Source organism: Mirounga leonina, unplaced genomic scaffold (genome assembly GCF_011800145.1).
Source record: "Mirounga leonina isolate KUSES-001 unplaced genomic scaffold, KU_Mleo_1.0 Mir_168, whole genome shotgun sequence".
NCBI lineage: Eukaryota > Metazoa > Chordata > Mammalia > Carnivora > Phocidae > Mirounga > Mirounga leonina.
The window spans coordinates 49,958,959-49,978,194 of NW_023270426.1; the positions used below are offsets into that span (position 1 = coordinate 49,958,959).

General features: G+C 40.7%; 1 protein-coding gene across 2 annotated transcripts in view; it reads right to left on the bottom strand.

Annotated features, from left to right (window-relative positions):
• Positions 1 to 19,236, bottom strand: part of ARSB (arylsulfatase B) — a 166,457-nt gene that overhangs the window by 77,946 nt on the left and 69,275 nt on the right. For both annotated transcript variants that reach the window (XM_035014717.1, XM_035014718.1), the window contains exon 5: positions 11,272 to 11,515. In XM_035014717.1, coding sequence (XP_034870608.1) covers positions 11,272 to 11,515 — 244 coding nt within the window. The remainder of the gene's footprint in view (positions 1 to 11,271; positions 11,516 to 19,236) is intronic.

Genomic DNA, 19,236 nt, shown 5'->3' on the forward strand with positions numbered 1-19,236 from the left:
ATGGAAAAACATAGCCTAGCTCATCTCAAATGTGCTCAGAATACTCATATTAGGCTACTGTTGGGTAGGTCATCTAACACAAGCCTATTGTACAATAAAGTGTTAAATACCTCATATAATTTAATAAATACTGTACTGCAAGTGAAAAGCAGAACGGCTGTCAGCATATTGGTTGTTTACCCTCATGATCGCACGGCTGACTAGGAGCTGTGGCTTGCTGTCTAGCATCACAAGAGAGCATCATACCGCGTATTACTAGCCCGGGAAAAGATCAAAAGTCAAGGGCGCCTGGGTGGTTCAGATGGTTGAGCGTCTGCCTTCAGCTCAGGTCATGATCTCAGGGTCCTGGGATCGAGTCCCGCATCGGGCTCCCTGCTCCTTGGGAGCCTGCTTCTCCCTCTGCCTCTCTCTCTCTCTCTGTCTCTCATGAATAAATAAATAAAATTAAAAAAAAAAAAATCAAAAGTCAAACTTGGAAGTATGGTTTCTACTGAATGTGTATCACTTTCGCACCATCACAGAGTCAAAAAATCATAAATCAGGGACCGTCTGTAAAGGTATTAGGATAAAGGTGAACACTAGAATAGCATATAAATCATTCTAAATATGAAAAGAACAAAAACATCAAAGGTCAAAGATAAGAGTAAATATAACATAAAACAATATGACAAAGCTAGGAATAAAAATACCACTCATGGCAATATACATAAACTCACCTACTAAAACAAAATATTTTCTGACTGGATCACCAAGAAAAACCTAACACTATACCTCAGAACTACAGAATATGCATTCTTTTCAAGTTCATGTGACAGACACCAAGAAAGATCATATGTAGAGCCCAGGTCAGACTTAAACAGACTCAATAATACAAAGTAGGTCCTCTGACCACAACACAATTAAACTAAAAATCAATAACTACAGAAAACCTAACATATTTGTAAATTAAGTAACACACTTCTAAATACTTAGGTCAAAGAAGGAATCATTTGCGCCATCCCCACTGTTATGCCGTTCACTAATTTCGACATAAATTCTACCTTGTCAGATACCAAGATCAGAATCTCAGTTTTCTTTTTGTTTGCAGGCAAACCCTTGCTGTGATGGTTCTTACCAGAAGACAATAAAGCAATGTGTATAGAATCTTGAGGAGAAGAGATTTGGCAAGAATTGTAAGGTTATTATTTATGTTTGAAGGTAACAGATATTCTTTCATATGGAAGTATTTTAAAAAAAACCCTCAAGCCTGGGTGGCTCAGTCAGTTAAGCACCCGACTCTTGGTTTCGGTTCAGGTCATGATCTCAGGGCCCTGAGACTGAGTCCCGCATCAGGCTCTGGGTTTAGCATGGGGTCTGCTTGTCCCTCTCCCTCTGCTCCTCCCCCCACACTCTCTCCCTCTTTCTCTCTCTCAAATAAATAAAATCTTAAAAAAAAAAAAAAACCCTCATCATTTATGGACCTCTACTGAAAACTGCTTTAAAATATGAAGCAACCAACTGAAAGATTAATTAAAATTAGGAACTGAAGAATGGCAAAGCTTTTTAATAAAAGGAGTGTTGGTAACATTAAAGATAATTAAACATGCAGATCAACATACATAATTTCTCATATGTGATTACAAAGTTGAATACAGAAGAAAAAACTTTTTGAAAAGAAGAGTTATAAGATTTATAAGATTATGTTTAGAAAGCTGGGTCTATGATCCCAGATTAAATTAACAAGCACTTGAAAGTGGAAAATAAGCAGGAAAATAGTGATCAAGAAAGTAAAGGCACAATAAAATTTTCTTTGAGTATTTCTTCCTCCAGCCAAGATGGAGTAGCATGCAGGGTGGATTTAACCTCCTACCTAAAACAACCTGAAGAAAAACAGAACATATGAAACAACACTTGTCAAAACAGGGAATATCAGGCAAAGGACAGTGATCCCTGGGTGTAGGAAACAGAGGAGGTGAATCTTATCATTAACTTAGCTTGAAGTCACCTTGAGAGAGTTTCCAGGCCCTGGTGCAGAGAAGGGACACTGAGGCATAGCCCAGTGGACTCCCTGAGTTGAGGATGCAGAGCTGAGGGTCCAGACAGACCAAGGGACCTAAGGTTCATAGGACAGAGTACCAGAGTAGAGAAAGCTGCACAGAAAGATATTCTCAGAGCTGAGCACTGATCAGATATATGTGAGGGAACTACCTCAAACTGGGGAAAGAACCACCTGAAAAGATGAAAAGGAACAGTGCCCAGCATTCACACAGAGTTGGAACCAGCACATGCTCCCTCCAGCCAGATTCACAGGGTACTGGGTTGATTACTGGGAGGTTGTGACTCAGGAGTGGAGAAAACTTAGCCCTAGCCTGAGCACAGGTCTGGACCTGCCTAATAAATTACAATGCAATACCCAGAAGAAGCAAACTATTTCTAAGTCACTACATCTCAGAACAAAGCAAGAAGATTTATAACAATACATAAATATCTAGCACCTAACAAGATAAAATGCACAATGTCTGGCATAAAATCAAAGATTAAAAGTCATGAAAACGTGACCCATAGTGAAGAGAATAATTATTCAGTCACAACCAACCCAGAACTGACATAGATGTTGGAATTAGCAGGAGTCATTAAAAGTTATTTTAGGGGCGCCTGGGTGGCTCAGCATGTTCAGCATCTGCCTTCGGCTCAGGACATGATCCTGGGGTCCTAGGATCGAGCCCCACGTCAGGTTCACTACTCAGTGGGGAGCCTGCTTCTCCCTCTCCCTCCCTCTGCCCCTCCCCCCTGCTCATGCTCTCAGTCTCTCACGCACACGCGCTCTCTCTCTCTCAAATGAATAAAAAAATCTTTAACAACAATAAAAAAGTTATTTTAACTGTATTCTGTATGTTCATAAAGTTACCTAGAGAAATGGAGGATATAAAAAAGACCCGAATGAACCTCTAGAAGTGAAAACCTACAAAGGGTGAGATGAAAAATATACTGAAGAGAATTAATGGAAGATTAGGCATTGAGAAAAAAAATAATAAGACTGCAGGCACAGCAATAGAATCTATCCAAAATGAAATACAGAGGAAAAAGTAATGTTAAAAAAAAAAATGAAAAGAGCATCAGCAAGCTGAGGGCAACTTTAAGTGTCCAGATAAAAAGACTGGATATCTCCATTCTTCCCAAATTAACTTTCAGGTTTAATCTCATTCAACCTAATTTATAAAAAGCTTTTTTTTTTTAGGGGTGCCTGGGTGGCTCAGTCTGTTAAGCATCTGCCTTCGGCTCAGGTCATGATCCCGGGGTCCTGGGATTGAGCCCCGCATCAGGCTCCCTGCTCAGCAGAGAGCCTGCTTCTCCCTCTCCCTCTGCTACCTCCCCTGCTTCCCCTCCTCTCTCTCTCTTTAGGAAAAAAAAAAAAAAAAAAAGAGCTTTTTTTTTTTTAATTTAACAAAATAATTCTAGAGCCCAGAAAATAATTTAAAAAGTGGGACTAGTCAAGAAAATTTTGCAAAGAAAATAGAATGGAGACGTGGGTAATTATTTCTACCAGGTATTTAAACACACTCTAAAATGTATATTTACAACAGATTACACATTACAACAGTGAAGTGTTAACATGACAGAGAAGTCGTGGACTAAACCAGATGGCACCAAGACAGAAGACAGCAGTAATAAGAACTTAAAACATAATTAAAGTGGTCCTACAAGTTAGTGTAAACAGAAACTTTATTCAATAATAATAACAATGTAAATATTATTCAATAATAATTATTCAATAATCAGCGTGGGTGGTCTTGGTAATACTTGGAATAAAGTATTATCTTAGTTCAGAGGTTCTTAACCTTTGGCTCATTGACCATTGTGTTTCACTGGCCTTGGTATCCCTGAAAGTGGGGTTAAAAGTGACTTATTTTCCCTTCAGTTTTCCTCCTGAAATTTAACCCATAGCAGGGGGATATTTTAAGTTTTTGTTGCTGTTGTTGTTGTTGGCTTTTATTTATTTATTTATTTGAGAGAGAGAGTGCAAGCACAAGGGGAAGGAGGAGAGGGAGAAGGAGAAGCAGGCTCCCCGTGGAGCAGGGAGCCCGACACGGGGCTCGGCTCGATCCCAGGACCCCGGGATCATGACCTGACCTGAGGGCAGACGCTTAACTGACTAAGTTACCCAGGTGCCCCAAGTTTTAAGTTATTAACTTTTTAAGATATTTTACATCATCAGATAATATTTGATTGTCACTATTATCATGTTATAACATCAAGAAGAGTTTCCCATTAATGAGAAATAAAAATGATACCTGCCATTATGATTAGGGTTCTGCTTTTGTTTTATTTAAGTGTAATAAAATATAAAATAGTTAAAAAAAAAAAAGAAGCAGGAGATATTGTGAGACATTGATCCTTTGAAATGTCTTAAAACAACCTACAGGCTGCTTACCAAGTTGAAAAGCAGAAAAACCATACAGAACTGGAAAGAACTTAGAGAAGCTGTGTCCCCACAAATGATAACATGCACTGTGGTTTGGAACAGAAGAGAAACTGAAGCGGTTGAAGGAGCTCCTGTTGCAAATAATGTCACTCTCTCCAGAACTGCTAATTCTTCTAAAATTTTAATATCTGGAAGCAGGTCTAAGAGGAACTGATAACTATGCAACTAGCAGAAACCTCTGATGCTCACAGTACAGCCAAGCCTATTACTGGGATTCCTATTTCATGAGACCCTTCTGAAATTTTCAAAAATTAGCATTATCTTGAGACTGGCATTCCAAGTAAATAACTGACTAGAAGAAAGTTCCAGAATCCTGGGCACAGATCAAGTGTCTCTGACATTTGGCTGTCCATTTGTTTTTGCTGTTTTGGAAAAAGAAGCTCCAGATGTCAGTGTGACTGGATGCTTTCTCTATCAGCAGTGATGGGTGCCAAATGTTGCACCACTCATAACGAATAACAGCCTGCCTAATGCTGTGAGAAGCATCAACTTCAAGGCCAGAGGGGCTGAGTCATTTTTCAGGGTCTTTCATCAAGAAATAGGGGCAGAAGGAGAGTAGTTCTCCATTTACTAAACAGAAATGTGCTGGAGTTCCAGAGCAAAGTCTTGAAATGCTTAATTAAAACTTTGGGCAGAAATTTTACTTTTTTTTCAATCAGAAAAGGAAAGCCCTCTCTCTTGTAGTTTAGCATACTTGGACAATATTTTTGGCTGTATCTCTTGCTAAAGCCCTGCAGTCAATATTCTTTTTTTTTTTTTTTAAAGATTTTATTTATTTATTTATTTGACAGAGAGAGACAGCGACAGAGGGAACACAAGCAGGGCGGGTGGGAGAGGGAGAAGCAGGCTTACCACTGAGCAGGGAGCCCAATGCGGGGCTCGATCCCAGGACCCTGGGATCATGACCTGAGCCGAAGGCAGACGCTTAACGCCTGAGCCACCCAGGTGTCCCCTGCAGTCAATATTATGTAGGCTGATCGAGAATGGAAAGCTCCTGTTCTGTAAGAGATGGGTCACCAGGAGTTCAGTATCCTTCTAACACTGAAGAGAGACTTTTCCCCAATCTGGAGTTAAGGGTGCCCAAACTTTTTCCAGTTTCTTTGCAGGCAGAAGCAAACATGTGCCAAACTTTTAAAGGTTACTCGTAATCAATATAATCTTAAGATTAAAATATGGATATATCATCCAAAATTTGGTGATGTGGACAAACATCAAAGACTTAGACTTTGCGAAAGGTAACAGCCTCAGGGAGTTGGGGACAGAGGAAATAATTCCAACAGAACTCAACTGTTTCTCAACTTAAGCCTACCCTCGTTTGGCAAAGTGTACTACAAAGTTTTGACTCCATTTGCTATGATGTGCTTTTGCAAGCCAGGATTTTACACTTTTGCCACCAAAACAAAAACAAAACAAAAATCAAAACTGATTGGATGTCAAGTATGACTCATATGTTGTCATATAAAAACCACTCAAAACTTTCTCCTATTTCTTTTTTTTTTTTAAGATTTTATTTATTTATTTGACAGAGAGAGAGCGAGAGCAGGAACACAAACAGGGGCAGTCGGAGAGGGAGAAGCAGGCTTCCTGCCGAGCAGGGAGCCCAATGCGGGACTCGATCCCAGGACCCTGGGATTATGACCTGAGCCGAAGGCAGACGCTTAACGACTGAGCCACCCAGGCGCCCCAACTTTCTCCTATTTCTTTAAGTCAAACCGCAACAGCTTTCACAGTGAAATTAGTGATTAGCTGAATTAAAGTTCAAGCTTTGCTTTGCTTGGAAATTCTTGTTCTATTTCCTTCTTATCATAAAGTAGGTATTAATTTTTGCTGTAAAAATTAATGAGAGAGGGGTGCTTGGCTGGCTCAGTCTGAAGAGCATGCAACTCTTGATCCTGGAGTCATGAGTTCGAGCCTCACACTGGGTGTAGAGATTACTAGAAAAAAATTACATAAACTTAAAAAAAATAAAGTAACAGATTTTCTTTAAAAAAAATTTATGAGACAGGGGTGCCTGGGTGGCTCAGATGGTTGAGCGTCTGCCTCCGGCTCAGGTCATGATCTCTAGGTCCGGGATTGAGACCCACATTGGGCTCCCGGCTCAGCGGGGAGTCTGCTTCTCCCTCTCCCTCTGCCTCTCCCCCTGCTCATGCTCTCTCTCTGTATCTCTCTGTCTCATATGAATAAATAAAAAAAAAAAACCTTAAAAAAAATTTATGAGGCAGGTTTATAAAGAATGGTTTTCATATTTTTCTATGTGTAACCACATAGAAATAATGTATAATCAGTGTTCAATATCACAAAAATTAATTCTTTCCAAACTTTTGTGCATATGTTTAGGTACTTTCCTTCTGTAAATTCACAGCTTTTAGAGTCTCAAAGAGGTCTAAGAATCAAAAACCTGGAGAAAACTCACTCCTCTGATTTAGATATTGACCTCACATAACACACATAATCATCGCTTAACAGTTCAAGAATTATATGGAAGAAAATCAAAACACCACACTTAGAAGAAAATATTTAGCGCATTTCAGGCTGAGAAAAAGCCTTCTGACCACAAAGGCAAAAGAGAAACTGATTTCAGCAAGAAAACACAAACTTCAGTAAATAAACGTAAAAAGTCATGAACATTTTCAAAAGAGAAAATACAAACGGAATGGAAAACATTTAAAAATTAATTTCTTTAATAATAAAAAAATCTGAGTTAAAATGAGATGATTTTGCCTATGATATCAACAAAGAGGTTTTTAAAAGCTATATAAGGAAAATTTGTGGAGGAGATGAGAATTCTCATATACCAGTGGAATAAGAGTATATTGCTACTTTTTTGGAACACAATGTTATAATGTCTGTCAAATGCTTTCAAAATGGTCATCTCTAAATTCTGTATATCTCGTACACGTGGAATCTAAAAAACAGAGAGGAGGGGGAGCTGAACTCTTAGAAACAGAGAGTAGAATGGTGGTTGCCAGGGCCTGGAGGGTAGGGGAAATGGGGAGATGTTGGTCAAAGGGTACAAACTTCCAGCTATGAGTAAGTTCTGGGGATCTACCGTATAGCATGCTGACTGTAGTTAACAATACTGTATTATATACTTGAAAGTTATTAAGAGAGTAGATCTTAAATGTTCTCCCCACACACATAAAAATAATAACTATGAGAGGTGATAAATGTGCTAACTAACCTTACTGTAGGGATCACTTCCCAGTATATATGTGTATCAAATGTTTATGATGTACACCTTAAGTTTACAAAATGCTTTATGTCATTTATATCTCAATAAGGCTAGAAAAATGAAATTAAACTATACCATTTTTCCTCACATTATGAATTCACCAGTCATAAGTCAGTCAGAGGAGAGAAAGGTGTGAGACGATATCTAACTGGACTACAGAACACAAACTACCCAACATGTCCCTTGAATATACATCTCTGGTTGCTACTTGTTGCCTCACCATTGAATGATGAAATATCTAGATATTTTAACAAAATCAAACTCAGATTTAACTTGATACCTATTTTCTTCACTCTCCAAAATTAGGCAAACTTTTTCAAGGTCTGTGTTCCACAGCAACACACAAAAAAAAACCTAAAAATGTATGCAATAAAACTGAGTGACATTCAAAAAAATAAATCAATACGTAGAAGTCATTCTCTAGTTTAATAATTTAATTTTCAATAGTTTCTACCTAATGGGAAAAATCCAAAATATAGACAGAGATTTTATGAAGAAATTGTTTACCCCACTGTTAATGATAAAAAAGGAAAAATCAATCTATATTAAGGGAATGATTAAGTATATCAAGGCATATGACAGAATATGCAGTCATTGAAATAATGTTTGCAATGAGTTTCTTGAATGACATGATCAAAAGTGATAATGTGTGAAGTGGGGCAAAAAAGAGGTAGTAAAAAAATGCTAAGAAGAAAATTTTAAGGAAATATGACACGTTTATGGTAGCTGTTTCCAGGTAACATTTGGGTGATTATTTTTATTGCCTGAACTTTGCAAATTATCTACAATGAGTATATATTACTGACACTCAGGGAAGTTAAATAAAAATAGAGTAACCACAGAACACAGATCACAAGTAGGGGCAGAAATATTATAAAGAAAAAGAAAAATTCATCTTGTATGAATGAGCAAATAATGAGTATAAATTTTCAAAACAACTAATGAGAGAAAACCTTTTGTTGTTTACTTCTTGGCTTAGCTGTTTGATGACGTGGATATGGTTGAGTTCTCTTTAAATGGCAAATCATAAACTGGTCATTCAATCCAAACTGAAAAACCAATTTCTCAGGTAAGAATAGGAGACAGTTTGGGGCTGGTTAGGATTTTTCCCCCAAACAGTATGATTTATAAGAAGGACTGAAATAATAGTTGGAAAATAGGAGAAGGTAAAGGAAGAGCTTCCTGATGTTTTAAATTTTGCTTTTTGAGAAAAGATCTTTTAAATTTGATAAATTCTCTAAAGAAAACTTGGGAACTTGGAGTTGCAAAATAATTGAAAGAAAAAGGATACAAAGCTAATCAAATCAGGAGATGAAGACCTTCCCTGTCTCACCTCCCGGATGAGATTCATTACAAAGGAACCAATAGACTCCATGCTTGTCAGAGGCTGAATAGCCTTGCTGAATGCTTCTTTCATCCATTTCTAAGCTCAAAGGAGATTTTAAACTTTAGCATTAAAACTTTAATAGCTGTCAAACTTCCTCTGCATAAAGCAATCTTATGTCAAACACTACTATTTATTTTTATTTTTATTTTTAAGTAGGCTCCCTGGCCAGCGTGGAGCCCAATGCAGGGCTTGAACTCATGACCCTGAGATCAAGACCTGAGCTGAGGTGAAGAGTTGGACACTTAACCGTCTGAGCCACCCAGGCACCCCAAATCCTACTATTTTTAATACTGAATATTGCTTACATAAAAACTGATAATATAGGGCGCCTGGGTGGCTCAGTTGGTTAAGCGACTGCCTTCGGCTCAGGTCATGATCCTGGAGTCCCGGGATTGAGTCCCGCATCCGGCTCCCTGCTCGGCAGGGAGCCTGCTTCTCCCTCTGACCCTCCCCCGTCTCATGTGCTCTCTCTCTCTCTCATTCTCTCTGTCTCAAATAAATAAATAAAATCTTTTAAAAAAATTAAAAAAAAAACTGATAATATAAAGATTAGAGGTAACCAGTATATCTAGCACTTGGGATTGGTTAAATTATGGTAGATACAGACTATGCACTGTGGATTATAAACCTAAATGTACACAGACCAGGTAGCTAACATAAATGAATGAAGTGGGCCGGGGTTGGGATTTGGGGGCAGTGGAGATGTGATTTGAAGAGGGAATACTTTATCTAAGGAAGACAGCAACTACTTGATTCCTGTCAGTTGGCTTTGTGGAAAGGTGGGCCCCGGTGTTGCCAGAATCTCCTACTTTAAAAAAAATTTTATTTGGAAATAATATCAAATTTAAAGAAAGTTGCAAAAATAAGAAATAGTAAAAGAACACCTATGCCCTTTACCCAGATTATCTTACTGTTAATATTTGACTTGGTATGTATTCTTTCTCTCTGCACACACACACACACACACACAAACACACACACACATTGTGTGTATGTTTGAAATATAAATTGAAATACATAAACACAATTTTTTCTGAACTATTTGAGGATATGTTAACATGTTATCATGACCCTTTACTCCTACTCCACGGCATATTTCCTAAGAATAGAAACCCTACTATTTTTGAGATGGGGCATCTGGAGTGGGATGATGAAGAGAGCATGAGGAGGTTGTCTCCTCCTGGCCACTAGGGACTAGACAATCAGCCACTTTTTCTCCCTCTGTAACACCAAACCAAGGTTAAATACTATTGCACTAGACAACTGCCATTCTATCAGTAAAAACAAAATCTCCGATATATGTACATTTATTTATCAATTGGATATATGTACTAATCTTCTAAAACATTATGTACCTTATAAAACATATTGTTAAATGAAGATAAAATAAAATTAAATACAAATACAAGTTTATAGTGTTCTTCCTGCGCCCTTGAAGGTGTGTACCTCCCCACCTTGGGTGCCATTCTTCTATACCGTGGTAGCTGAACAGGAAAAGGACTGCCACCATATCCAAAGCTGAGTCTGGGTTCTGCTCCCCAGTGTACCTCTCTTAATGTCTGCCGGCTCTCTCTATCACAATATTCTGTTTTATTGCCTTCATAGTGTTTATTGCTCCTGGAAGTCATCTTGCTTATTTATGTGTTTACTTGTTTATTTCTTCTCCCTGCCCCCTGCCCCCCCAACTCTTCTCTACTAGAATATAAGCTCCATGAAAGCCAGGATCTTCCTGTCTTATTCATTCCTAATCTTTCCACCCCTAAAAGGGGGTGGTTCATAATGGGTGCTCATTAGATACTCCCTGGCTCACATTCTAGCTCTATCCCCTGCGTGGTCCTCCATTCTCCTAGCAGATGAGAGGACAGGTCCCCTGACCCCCTGCAGGAAGCCCACAATACCCTATCCTACCCCTTTGAGAAGCTTCTTTGCTTAAAAAACACCTGTAGAGGGTGAGCAGCAGAAGACAATCTTCCTCTTCACGTAAAACCCAGGGCCACAATCTCAAATCCAGAACTTAAAAAATACATATAATTACAATATTTCTAAAGACATTTCTATTTTTTTAAAAAAAATAATTAATTGTAAGTCAAATTATCATTTTCACACAAAAGCTATCCTTTTCCCTCAATCCCTTCAGGCTGTTCTTGCAGGTTCTGCCCTGGGAGGATAAAAAGGAAGATGAGCAGGTACCTGATGGTTTTCCACACATCGAAGCCGTCCAGAGGCTTGGTGCCATTTGTGCTTCCCTGGGCCAGCTTCACGAGTGTCGGCAGCCAGTCAGAAATGTGGATGAGCTCCCGGTTCTTCAAACCCTTCTGTTTCAGCAAGGGGCTTGCCACAAAGCCCACCCCTCGAATGCCTCCTTCCCACAGGCTCCATTTTCTTCCTCGAAGGGGCCAGTTATTGCCCCCTGCCAGAGTCTGTCCTCCATTATCTGAAACACAATTAGGTCTTTGCATGAGGACAACGCTAGACACATTTAAGAACACACGACTTCTGTGTTGCTTTTAAATGGGGCTTAAGAACTAAAAAAGATGCCCCCTCCTTACTGCCTTCAGTACCAACCTCCCCTCTCCCGCCCAACACTCCCTCCATTACACAGACATAATCAGAGTGTAGCGTGGCACCAATCTGACACGAGACCTTCAAATCCCCTTGGATAGGGTCGCTGAAAAACAAGCAAGTCCCCGGAGGATATCTGCTTGGGATAGAGCCCTGTATAAATGATCAACGACTAGGTTGCAAATGCATGTGTGCAATTTTGTGTGACATAGGAGAAAGAATCCAGGTACACTGAGCCCTTCCCCATCCACAAAAAGAACCCTCAAGTGACATTCCACTCAGTGAGTTAAAGCTCCTGATAAGTTGGGGACCTTTTTATTTTACTCACCTGGAAAAACTTTCTAACATTTACACTGGTAACTAAATTAAACTTCTACTCCCTGGTGATGTGAACTCTTTCTTAGGTGTGAAAGTTGAAGATGTCTCCAGTGGGCTAAATGTCTCTTGTAAACACACCAGTCGAGTGGAAAAAGTAATTGCAAGAAAAATTCCTCCCTTCTTGACAGAATGGCAAGACAAAGCTTCAACTGATGCACTGTGCCAGGGAAGAGAAAGCTTCTCTTCCAAGACAACTGAAGTTGAAGCCAGAGGTGAAGTTACAAGAGTGACTGAAATTAAGTATCTTACCAGCTGGGTGGAACTCAGAAATTAAGTTGGACTGTAGGAGGAAAAAAAAAAAGTGGTATTTCTTGTATACTGAGGTTGTAGAATCATTGGTATCTCCAAAAGTACCCATACACTCAGGGGACTCCACAGACACTTTTGAAATAACCCTTATTTGCATACATATTACCCCTCAATTAAATCTTTTTTTCAAACCACTGTTATCCAAACGAACCACAGGAGGGCAGTAGGACAGACCTACTAGAGTCTGTAGAATGTTGTACGTAAAAATCCAACGCAGAAATCAAGACCAAAGCCACAGGAAACACACGGAAAGAAAAAGAACTGGTATTTGTTAAGCACCTACTATGCACCAGGCACCACTTTAAGTTTACAGTATCTCTCCCAGAATCTGAAGTCTGAGAGACCTGGAATTGAAGCCTGATGCCAACCGCGCACTAGCCACGTGACCCAGGGCAACACGATACCTCAGTTTCTTTATGTTCAATGTGGAGAGAAGAATTCCTAGCTCAGGCATTATGATGAAAATGAAATGACACTGTTTATGATCATTTCTTGGCTGGGTACCTGGCATAACCTCAGTGCTCAGTAAACGGTAGCTAATATTTATAACTCAGTCTAGTATCATAACCGTTTCGTTTTTAGGAAAAAAAGAAGAAGAAGAAGTTTGAAAAGTCCAAATAGCTAATAAGGGGCAAAGCTAGGATGCGAACAAGGTCTGCGCGACTCCCCAGGTGCCTTCTGTCCCCAGAGTGCCGTGTTCCTGATGTCCCCGGTATGCAGTGGGTTTTATACCTACAGGCCACATAACGGTTCCCTGCCCTATGAAAACCATAAGCACAGACTCAGCAAAGTGTATACTCTTCCTTTTGATATAGCAGAAGGTGACGATATTTCCCTTTAGAGGAACCTTTGTTGCTGGCGGGCAAGAAATTCAAGGCTCTACTGCCAAGGAGGCTTCTGTTCAAATCCTTAGCACACGAGGTGCCTGGTTCTTCTCTGTGCTTCATGAAGGGAGGGAGAAGAGTGGAGCTAGGTGACATGAAGGTGACAATTCTTCAACACATGGGTTGGGGATGATGTGTCTCATCATTTGCCATCACAGACTTACAAGAACCTTTCCTTAAACCCTACATCTCTTCTTGACCAAAAGTCAAGGACCAAACAGTCACCCAAGTCAGCTTATTAAATACACTTCCTACTTTACAAGAACAAACCTGTATATTCAAAACAAGAGGCCACCATCCTTTTGACAGAGGGGATTCCTCCATACTCTGTATACTTCAGAGTATCAGTCACCCGTAGCCAACATTTCAAACCTTAAAAGGAGGTGCTGTTCAGGGCGCCTGGGTGGCTCAGATGGTTAAGCGTCTGCCTTCGGCTCAGGTCATGATCTCAGGGTCCTGGGATCGAGTCCCACATCGGGCTCCCTGCTCCTTGGGAGCCTGCTTCTCGCTCTGCCTCTCTCTCTCTCTCATGAATAAATAAATAAAATCTTTAAAAAAAAAAAAAGGAGGTGCTGTTCATATTACACAAGAGTACACTGGAAAGAGAAGTTTTTACTCTGCCTGTGAGGTCAAGAATGGCTAAGTCAGCAGCACTGTTATTTTGCTCTATTATCTAGACTGCTATAAACAATACTGGCTCAGGGCTTGTAGAAGATGCCTGTTGTCTCCATTTTAACTAGATGCACTCCTTTGAGATAGTCCATAATGTCTCTCCGTTCCACGTACTTGCTAGCGCTCAGTACAAAAATACTAGACGGTGGTGGAGGAAGTGCGTGTGGAGAGGAGGAGGAGGAGGGTGGCTGGGTCTGCTATCTGACTCTTAGAGCAGCCCTTCGGGTATGACTCAAAAAGGAAAATACGCTGTGCCGGAAGGAGAACGTGGCCACTGAGGCTACCGTGGGAGCTGGAAGGTGCTTCCACATCTTATGAGGGGAGGGTGCCGATGCGGTGAGCAGGACCATTGTTTTTTTTTTTTTTAAAGATTTTATTTATTTATTCGAGAGAGGGAGAATGAGAGAGAGTACATGAGAGGGGGGAGGGTCAGAGGGAGAAGCAGACTCCCTGCCAAGCAGGGAGCCCGATGCGGGACTCGATCCCGGGACTCCAGGATCATGACCTGAGCCGAAGGCAGTCGCTCAACCAACTGAGCCACCCAGGCGCCCAGCAGGACCGTTTTTGCCGCTAGTTCACTGGGCTGTGTTTCCCATTAGCAATGGGAAGGGATTCTGTCCTCTGTTATCAGTCACATTTTCCAGAGCACTCTGGAGAGAAAGCACTGTCGACAAGCACACCGCGATTTCTTCTCTCGGACTCCCCTGTCACAGAGCCGAAGCACAACCAGCGGCACGAAGAGGGCAATTCGGCTTTGCCAGGGGTCTGCATCTCCACAGGTGGCCCCTGCCTGATGGCTGCCACTGAGCAGCAGGGCCACAGGACCCACAGCTGGGCTCTCCATGCATCAGTTCCGGCACAGCCTCCTGGGTATTTCAAGAGGCTGGACATAAAATTGATCACAGTTGCTGTAAGACTACACAGCAAGCTCATTTGGAATAAGGTTTCCTCTATTGTTCACTTAAACCTGGCAAACGAAAATTTAAAAAGACCATGGAACTATCACATTTCTTTTCACTCGCTCTCCTGATTTTCTTTTGGGCAAAAGTTAACTTTTGTTCTTGCTAAGAATTAATTTTCAAGAGAAAATTTTCCCGTTTCATTTCCTGACTGGCTTATTTATGAAAAAACTTCCAAATCAAAATAAGATGACTCCCAACCAGTAAAGGAAGCTCTGAAATTTTTTTTTTTTTTTTTTTTTTTTAGGGAAATAGTTTTGCAGCAATGTTTCTGGCAGAGGGAAACCTAATTATAAACACTTTGCCGTCTAGAAAAGAAATGTCAAAATAAAACAAATGTCATATACAGATGGTGAATCTCACTTTATCATTCCTTCCTGAACAAAAATAACTGTCAAAAAGTCTTGGAAAAACATTGGTTAGCCAATGATCTAAGCAAATGCATTAAGTGTATGACAATGAAGCCTCATCCTCATCCAGCTGATAGAAGTTCAGATGCAACCATGACAAGAACTTTCATTTTTAGGACTACTCCCAACAGGGTAAGGCTGTGGCTTGGCCGTGGGAGGCTACCCTGAACATCAGTGTGTATTTCTATCTCATTGCTCCCTCAACTGGGCTTACCCGAGACATCCTCCTCACTCTGACTCAGGGATCCTGAAAGAAAAAGCAAGAAAAGCTCCAAGGGCCTTGCACCAATGCCCAGACTTGGCTCTGAACAGGGCCAGCAACGTAAGTGTGACAGATAAATAGACAACATGACTTCAAACACCAAGATGCCGCCTTCTCTAAAAAAGAGGACCCGCTTGCTGATGGTTGATTCTTTTAGACTAGTTTCTTTTTTTTTTTTTTTTTAATTTTTGACTAAAAGGCAAATTGGAGGGTTAATATGTGTCTTAGAAGTCACCTAGAGGGTTTGGTAAATTCAATCTTTTCCTACTAAAAGATCTTGGAGAAAATATCTACCTGGACACTAATTTACAATCTAATGTTCTTCTCTTTCCCTCTTGTTCTACATTCAATTTCTGATTGAATGTGCATTCCCTTCTGCTGAGTCTAACTTTCAAATGGATTTCAAGCCTATCCACCCCCATCTACCCCAGGGCCTCGGGTCTGGCACTCTTCCCACTTGGACACATGGCAACCTACAGATTGCTTCACTTCGCTGTCAGAGGCATCCCTGTGAAGCCCCAAACCAATCAAGTCTTGTTCGTGTTTAAAGATCTCTAATTGCTTTCTAATCAGGAAAAACTTCAGCCCACCTAGAGAATCCATTACATCTGGCCCCAACCTACTTACTGGGCATCAACACCTGTCCTCCTCCATAAAAAGTGCCTTGTGCTGGGCCACCTGGCTGGCTCAGTCAGTACAGAGTGCGACTCTTGATCTCGGGGTTGTGGGTTCGAGCCCCATGTTGGGTGTAGAGATTACTTAAAAATAAAATCTTAAAAAAAGAAAAGTGCTCAGTGCTTCATTCATGTAGAACTAACTTCGCCTTGTCGTTAGGATACGTCATGCCCTTTCATGCTGACTTTGCCTCTGTACCTGTTGGTTCCTCTGCCTAAAATGCTCTCCCTCTTCTTTCCTGCCCGACTTAAATTTTGATTCTCAGGATAAATGTCACATCTTCTGTTAACTTTTCATTTACCGCCCCCCACCACTACCCTGCCTAGATAGTCTCTCTGTATATTGTACTTATTTCTGTATGTTAATTCATTGTTCATGGGTTCGTCTTCCCAGGGAACTCTGCCTCCCAAGGACAAGAACAATGTCTCATTCTTCTTTGCATTTCCAGAACCTAGCACAGGGCCCACCAAAGAGAAGGGCTCAAGAATTGGGGGAGGGAGGGTGTGGGTAAGGAACAATAAACAAATGGAAAAAAGGCCACCAAAAACTGAGAATGAAGGCACTAAAAATTTACTTTGATTATTGGATGGTGTTTTCTGAGCCTTCATCCAGCCACTCTATGACCTTGACTTTTAGGAAACTGTTCCATACACAGGTGCTGCTTATTTAACAGGACGTTGCAGGGTCGGGGGTGGTTCCTGGTCCCCGTGAGGATTTAAGCAAATCAAACACACAATACCAGAATTGTTTGTCCAATCTGGCCCTTGATCAGTCACACTGAAGTCAAAGGGGATTGTTTGGTCCTGGACCGGAAGAGAGTCCTCACTCAGCCCTTTAACAAATCTTTGGGGAATGCTTACCATGTGCCAAGGACCACCCCAGCTTTGGGGAAATGGCAGCCAAGAAGACAGACAAGGCCCTCTCTCTCATGAAGTGAGTAGAAAAAGATATGATCTCTCCATTCACAGTCTTCTTGGAGGAGCTGAAACCAGAATGACGGGACAGGGCAGACCACGACCAGAGAGGGGAGAGCTCAGGCATGGAGAGTAGAGGCTCAAGCGCCTTATTCACTTACACATTGGATAGTGGGGTGTTCTGTATCAAGTCTTCTTAATTCAAGATTAAATTAACTACACCCTTAAGAACACTCTGTTGCCAGACCTTAAGGCAAACTGGAACTGAATGATGACTCGATATAAACCAGAAGGTGTCTAGCTGGTAAATGACCGTCATCATTTGTCTCTATCATCCCTACTGCCACATTTCGAATTTCATTAAAATGGATTCAAAGAATTGGAGTTAAGTGCTGTGAGTTTGGGTAAACGGCTCTCTGAGCCTGATTTTCTAATTTGGAAAATGAGGATAACAATGATACCTACCTTAACATAGAGCCGGGCACAAAAGGAGTGCTTAGTAAACATTAGCCATTTTCACTGATGAGAATCACCAGCAGCAGCATCAAGTACGCAGAGCAGAACCATCTCGTCTCCGGGTATTTATTACACATATACTAGATTTAAGTATTACAGCTGCACTCTAAATCACCATGCATTCATTAAGAAAGGATTTTATGCACAGAGCCCTTCTCAATTACATGCTCTTCTCTGTGGGTGATTTCTTGAGATTCGTAAGAACACAGTGAATTTGGGCGCCTGGGTGGCTCAGTTGGTTAAGCGACTGCCTTCGGCTCAGGTCATGATCCTGGAGTCCCGGGATCGAGTCCCGCATCGGGCTCCCTGCTCAGCAGGGAGTCTGCTTCTCCCTCTGACTCTCCCCCCTCTCATGTTCTCTCTATCTCATTGTCTCTCTCAAAAAAAAAAAAAAAAAATCTTTAAAAAAAAAATTAAAAAAAAAAAAGAACACAGTGAATTTGAGGGCTTTTGCTGTCATTTTGGGGACAGAGCCAAGCGACATCTTTCTGTTTCTAGGAGTTTAAATAAAGTATATCAATCATCAAAGAAAGAGGAACAATGATCATAACCTGTGATTAAAATGAAGTGTCAGAAACTGAAGCTTTGGGCACCTGGGTGGCTCAGTCGGTTAAGCGACTGCCTTCGGCTCAGGTCATGATCCTGGAGTCCCTGGATCGAGTTCCTGCATCGGGCTCCTTGCTCGGCTGGGAGTCTGCTTTGCCCTCCGACCCTATCCCCTCTCATGTGTTCTCTCTCATTCTCTCTCTCTCAAATAAATAAATAAAATCTTAAAAAAAAAAAAAAGAAAGAAAGAAACTGAAGCTTTATTCAGTTATATTTGTAGGGGTTTCAAATGGTTTGCAGCATTCAGGACAGATGAATGCTCCCACCCCACTCCCAGTCAGACACAGTCAGACTTTACATCTGGATTAAAAAAACCAGCAAAGGGAGCGCTCCTGCTGAGCTAGCATTGGGAGGGTCCTGCTGGGATGCGATTGGCAACCAGACCCCAAATAACGGATGCAGCCACCAAAAGAGCAGAAGATAAAGGGGACGGATGCAGGGAAAAGGTAAAATCAGGAATGAATGAGGATTAAAAGGGAGATTTTACAGGGTTGTAGTAAAATATTTCCTCGTTTTAATGGGGCTAAGGTCATTGCTTATAATGATGAGATACCAGTGGGATTTTATCTCTCCTTTAAAATTTAAGGATGAGAAGACTCAAAAGTCTGTTGAAAGACTGGAGGGACATGAGTGGGGGATGGGCTAGATAGATGATGGGTATTAATTAAGGAGGGCACTTGTGATGAGCACTGGGTGTTACATGTAAGTGATGAATCACCAAATTCTACTCCAGAAACTAATACTGCACTGTATGTTAACTAAAATTTGAATTAAAAACAAAATTAAATAAATAAATAAAAAGTTGAAACAAAAACAAAAACAAAAAAAAGAAAGACAGACTGGAAACAATTGGTCTCTAAAAGTTAAAATGGGAAGTGCCTGGCTGGCTCAGTGGATAGAGTATGTGACACTTGGTCTCAGAGTTGTGAGTTTGAGCCCCATGCTGAGTGTAGAGCTTACTTAAATAAATAAATAAATAAATAAATAAATAAATAAATAAATAAATAA